At 39.6% G+C, this 6,399-nt stretch overlaps 1 protein-coding gene across 1 annotated transcript; it reads left to right on the forward strand.

Moving 5' to 3' along the window:
• The first annotated feature begins 384 nt into the window (after nt 1-384).
• LOC127104902 (uncharacterized) lies at nt 385-3,105 on the forward strand. Its single transcript, XM_051042042.1, has 3 exons — nt 385-439; nt 1,655-2,646; nt 2,740-3,105. Exons 1-3 carry the CDS (start codon nt 385-387, stop codon nt 3,103-3,105), a joined length of 1,413 nt encoding a protein of 470 aa, XP_050897999.1.
• Nucleotides 3,106-6,399: the final 3,294 nt, after the last annotated feature.

A 6,399-nucleotide genomic window follows, 5' to 3' on the forward strand; every position in this document is an offset into this window, starting at 1 on the left:
ATAGATTAACTTACTTCGCCTAACCACAAATGGAGAGCAATGAGCGGTCACCATTTCTATTAGATTTTAGTCTTGTTTTTGTTGATAAGTCGATCAATTTGGTAACAATGTTATGGTATGTTTATGTTTTTTCGCATTGTTTTGTTTTTCGTTGATTAGTGTGTTAGTTGCAATGTTAGGTAGTAAAGTGAGTTGTTTTGGTGTTAGTATCTTTTTAATTTGAGTTCTCTATGCGTGATGCTTGTTTTCGGTAGTCTTGTGTATGTGCAGCTTGAGCAAAGAGGCAACGGACGTGCCAAAGGAGAGAAGACATGAAAAAGGACTGGAAAATACAAAAGCATGAAGACTCGCACGGCCTGTGCAGCAGCACACGGCCCGTGCAGGATGGATGCTCCCCTCCCATATAAAAAACAGGGAGTTTGCACGGCCGGCCGTGCAGGTTGGCACGACCCGTGCAATAAGGTCTGAAGCAGAATTATTTTTGAAGAAAATCTGGGAGCTGCACGGCCTGTGCAGGATTGGCACGGCCCGTGCAGAGTGCGCGAACAGAATTCCATATTTTGTGTTTTCTTATGCTTTTTGGATCCGGAGGGGCATTGTTGGTATTTTGGTTTGGGGATTTTACCTAGACTATTTAAACTGAGGAAAGAGAAGGAGAAAAGGACTTTTTGCAAAATTGGGAAAGAAGATTACACTGAAGAAGATTGAAGAAACAAGAGAATTCACGACGGGGAGATTCAAGGTGACCAACCATTGAAGATCATCGTTTGAAAACTCATTGTAATGTCTAATTTCTTGAACATGTCTATTTTCTACAATATGAGAGGCTAAATCCTCCAATGTTAGGGAGGTGTCAATGATGTGTTAGGGTTTAAGAATATTGATCTCTTTGTTTTGAATTCAACGTTTGAATATTTTTGCATCAATTTTATCATTTAATCATTTGTTTGCTTATGCCATTGGGAACATAGGGATGAGTTTATTTAACGTAAAAAGCTGGAAAGTAACGTTAAAGGCTTGGTGAATGATAATATTGTGAAGATCTCACTTAGGTATAAGGTTTCTTCACAATAACTAGAATAGTTCTTGATAACTAATTGCTTAATCTTCACACTAATTTGAACGGAAGTAAAGATTAGGGTAGAGATTAAAGTCTTTTTCACTAAGGAATTAGGGAAAAGTAAACTTGAGAATCAGTGATGGATGCATATGAACCTGTTGAATTTATCTAAAGAAATCACTTACCCTACACATTATACACCAATCCCTAACATTTGTTTAATTCATAGAAAGTCAATTTTAAATTCTAAATTCGTTCTTGTGCACAAGTTATTCTAAACAAATTCAACTAAATACTTTTGTTCAACTGATAATCGTCACTATTTCGTATTTCTAACGCAATCCTTGTGATTCGATACTTGTGGGATAAATTCCATTAAAACTACATCGGTAACATAGTACACTTGTTATTTTCCCGATCAAGTTTTTGGCGCCGTTGCCGGGGATTGCCAAAAATACGAAATTGATCAATTATCAATTGAAATTTTATTGCCAAGCAATTAAAATTGTATTATTTATTAGATTTTATCATTACTAATTTTGTCTAACTTGTTTATGCGAGGTAAGGCCTCAGCGGATTTTTCTTTTGACGCAGAACCAGAAAGAACTCTCCGTGCTCGATTGAGAAAAGCTAAGCGAGAAAAACTGGAGAGACCAGATCAAGAGGAAGAGGAAACTGTTTCCGTGCATACAGAAAAGTCAAATTCGGATTCAGAAACAGAATCAATTCAGGAAGTCATGGCTGACGATCCACCACGACCTGAAAGACTTCTTGGTGATTATGGGGGTAATAACAATCCGGGTGGGTGTATGACAATTGTGAACCAACCGGTGAATGTTGAGCAGTTTCAGCTACATCCCAGCACGATTAATCAACTAGAAAGGAAGTCCTTTGCTGGAAGAGTGAATGAAGATGCAAATAAGCATCTCAAACGATTCCTCACCATGTGCACTACTCTCAAGATGCCTGGACATAGCGAAGAAGCAATAAGACTTCGCATGTTTCCTTTTACTCTTACTGATGAAGCAGAAGAGTGGTTTTACTCTCTACCAGCTCGTAGCATCACCACATGGGAAGAGATGGAGAGAGCGTTCTTGCAAGAATACTTTCCCGCATCTGTCGCATTGAGGAAGAGATACAAGATCCTGAATTTTAAGCAAAAGGAGGGTGAGTCACTAGGAGATGCTTACAAAAGATTCAAACGGATCTTAGTGGCTTGTCCTACTCATAACATGGACGAAACAGAACAAATACAAATGTTTGTTAATGGTTTGCGAATTCAGACAAGACAAATTCTCGACTCAGCAGCTGGTGGCTCAGCCAACTTTTCAACAGCCATTGGCATGAAGAAGATAATTGAGGCTATTGCTTCAAATGAGCATCTGGATTTGTATGATAGGGTCTCGAGCAAAACTGCACTGATTGATTTGAAGCTTGAGACAAATAAGCAGGTAAAAATTGAAGACGATGTAGCTGCAGAAGTGGAAAAAAGGCTAAAAGCATTGAATATAAATGCTCAGAAGGTGGCTCAGGTGCAACAAACACCAAATGATGCTTGTGAAATATGTAATGGACCCCATAACACGGTTCATTGTTTTGCAACACCTCAACAGATAGAAGAGATCAAATTTTTGAAGCAAAACAATCCCTACTCCAACACTTATAATCCGGGGTGGAAGAACCATCCAAACTTTGCATGGAGAGATCAGAAAGGGAACGTGCAGCAGCAAGGCCAGAGCCAGTATCCTAATCAATATCAGCAACAACAGCAACATGTTCCAAAGAAAGCAGATTGGGAAATAGCCATTGAGAAGATGGCAGCTCACAACATTCAGTTTCAAGACGAGACAAGGAATAATCATAAGAATACGACAGCTTCTATCAAAAATCTGGAAGTCCAAATGGGTCAAATTGCACAACAATTGGCAAATGCGCAAGCACCGGGTGGTCTACCCAGTTCTACTGTAATCAACCCCAGAGACAATCAAGGTGTTAAGGCCGTTGTAACAAGGAGAGGAAAAGCTATTGAAGAAGCTGAGAAATAGGTAGTTGAGGAAGAATTATTAGAAGTGGAGTTAGAGATTTGTGAAAATAAGAAAAAGAATGAAGAGGTAACAACACCGGTGGTGGAGAAAGAAAAATTGAAGGATCCAATACCCAAGGTTATTCTCCCCTATCCTGCTAGAGCAAAGAAGAAAGATGCTAATGAGAAGAACTTTGAATTTTTTTTAGAATTGTTCAGAAAGTTAGAAATCAACATCCCATTTTCTGAAGCTTTAGAACAAATGCCGATCTATGCTAAGTTCATGAAAGACATTATCTCAAAGAAGCGGTCCATTGAAACTGAACCAGTTATCCTGACCGAGAGGTGTAGTGCTATTTTACAAGGTCTAAAAATTCCATTGAAAAAGAAAGACAAAGGTGCAGTGACTATTCCTTGTGCAATAGGGGATAGAACATTTAATAAGGCACTCATCGACCTTGGTGCAGGAGTGAGTCTCATGCCTCTCTCAATCTACAAGAAGTTGGGTATCAATTCAGTCAAAGATACGAGAATGACATTGCAGTTCGCGGATAATTCCATCAAAAAACCGCATGGGATTGCAACTGACGTTCTGGTTAGAATTGATAAGTTTGTTTTTCCTGTGGATTTTGTTGTACTAGACATGCCTGAAGATGAAGAGATTCCTATAATTTTGGGAAGACCTTTCCTAGAAACAGGACGGGTGATAATAGATATGGAAGAAGGTACTATGACACTCAAAGTTTATGATGAAGTGCTGAAAATCAATGTTAGAGAATTTATGAAATTCAAAGAAGACGTAGGTACAAGTAAGAATGTTGAGGTGTTAGATACAGTGTTCATCAAAGCAGTGAGTTGTAATGTGCCAGAATTACCTCTTGAGAGAGTGTTGAGTTTGTCCATTTGTGAAAAAGAAGAAGGGATGGATGAAAAAGAGTTGGAAGTGTTGGATATGATGGAAGTGCAACCTCAATGGCCAAGATCTAAACCACACCGGTGGGAAGACTTGAGAGAATCACCAGCATCAGAAAAGAGTAAAGAAGTGAAGAAAAAGAAATAGTTAAAGCAGCTACCTGACAATTTGAAATACATTTTTCTTGATTCAGAGGAGAAGTGTCCAGCTATTATCAACTCATCTCTAAAAGAAGTCCAAGAAGAAAAATTGATACAGGTTCTAAAAAGGTACAAGGGTGCAATTGGATGGTCGATTGAGGACTTGAAGGGTATTAGTCCTACTATTTGCATGCACAAAATCTTAATGGAGGATGATCAGAAACCGGTTGTACAACCTCAGTGGAGACTTAACCCAGCCATGAAGGAAGTTGTTCGTGAAGAAGTTGTCAAACTCCTAGATGCAGGATTGATCTACCCAATTTCTGATAGCGCTTGGGTGAGTCCCGTTCATGTGGTACCAAAGAAAGGTGGAACTACTGTGATAAAAAATGAGAAGGATGAGTTAATCCCAACAAGAACAGTTACTGGGTGGAGAGTGTGCATAGATTACAGAAGATTGAACACAGCTACTAGAAAGGATCACTTTCCTTTACCTTTCATTGATCAGATGTTGGAAAGGTTGGCCGGACATGATTATTATTGCTTCTTAGATGGATACTCTGGATACAACCAAATTGCTGTAGCACCTGAAGATCAAGAGAAGACGGCATTCACATGCCCTTATGGTATTTTTGCTTATAGGAGAATGCCCTTTGGATTGTGTAATGCACCAACTACCTTTCAACGGTGTATGACATCTATTTTTGCTGACATGCTTGAGAAGAACATGGAAATGTTTATGGATGATTTCTCTGTGTTCGGGCCGTCATTTGAGGAGTGTCTGATAAATCTGTCTTTGGTCCTAGAAAGATGTCAACAAACCAATTTAATCTTAAATTGGGAGAAGTGTCACTTCATGGTTAGAGAAGGGATAATGTTAGGTCACAAAATTTCACACCGAGGAATAGAAATGGATAAAGCCAAAGTGGAGGTTATTGCCAATTTACCTCCACCAGTGAATGAGAAGGGAATAAGGAGTTTCTTAGGACATGCTGGATTTTACCGCAGGTTCATAAGAGATTTCTCCAAGATTGCGAAGCCGTTAACTAGTTTGTTGGTGAAGGACACTCCTTTTATCTTTGATGAAAAGTGTGGGGAAGCCTTCACAACCCTGAAAAACAAGTTGGTGACGGCCCCTGTTGTTATTTCTCCTGATTGGTCTCTATCATTTGAGATCATGTGTGATGCAAGTGATATAGTTGTTGGAGCGGTGCTGGGACAGAGAAGAGAAAAACTCCTGCATGTAATTTACTATGCAAGCCATGTCCTGAACCCCGCTCAGATGAACTATGCAACTACAGAGAAAGAACTCTTGGCAGTTGTATATGCCTTCGACAAGTTCAGGTCATATTTATTAGGGACGAAGGTAATTGTTTATACTGACCATGCTACTTTGAAATATCTTTTTTCTAAACAGGAGTCAAAGCCAAGGTTGTTGCGATGGATATTGCTATTACAAGAATTTGATCTTGAAATTCGGGATAAAAAGGGATGTGAAAACACCGTAGCTGATCATCTATCCCGAATGTCATCGATAACAGAAACAGAGGAAACACACCCCATCAAGGATGAGTTTGTTGATGAACGAATCCTCGCTGTGATGAGAATTCCGTGGTTTGCCGATTATGCAAACTATTTGGTAGGTAATGTTATTCCTGGTGATTTTGATTATAACAAAAAGAAAAAGTTTTTGCATGACTGCAGGTTTTACCTATGGGACGAACCATTCCTATACAAGAGAGGTGTAGACGGATTAGTTCGGAGGTGTGTCCCGGAAGAAGAACAAAGTGATATCGTAAAAGCTTGCCACAGTTCGGAGTATGGTGGACATTTCAGTGGAGATAGGACTGCAGCAAAAGTCCTTCAGTCTGGATTGTATTGGCCAACTTTATTCAAGGATGCGCAGAGAGTAGTGAAAGAGTGTGATAGGTGTCAGAGAACAGGAAACATCTCTAGGAGGAATCAGATGCCTCAAAAGGGAATGCTGGAAGTTGAACTATTTGATGTGTGGGGGATAGACTTTATGGGTCCTTTCCCACCATCATTCGGGAAGAATTACATCCTGGTGGCTGTGGACTACGTGTCCAAATGGGTTGAAGCAGTGGCATTGCCCACAAACGATGCTAAGGTAGTGGTAGCATTTTTAAAGAACAACATCTTCTCAAGGTTTGGAGTGCCTAGAGCATTGATTAGCGACGAAGGCACCCATTTCTTGAATAAGCTGATGGAGAATTTGTTGAAAAAGTACAATGTGAAGCACAAA

This window comes from Lathyrus oleraceus, chromosome 7 (genome assembly GCF_024323335.1).
Source record: "Lathyrus oleraceus cultivar Zhongwan6 chromosome 7, CAAS_Psat_ZW6_1.0, whole genome shotgun sequence".
NCBI classification, from domain to species: Eukaryota; Viridiplantae; Streptophyta; class Magnoliopsida; order Fabales; family Fabaceae; genus Lathyrus; species Lathyrus oleraceus.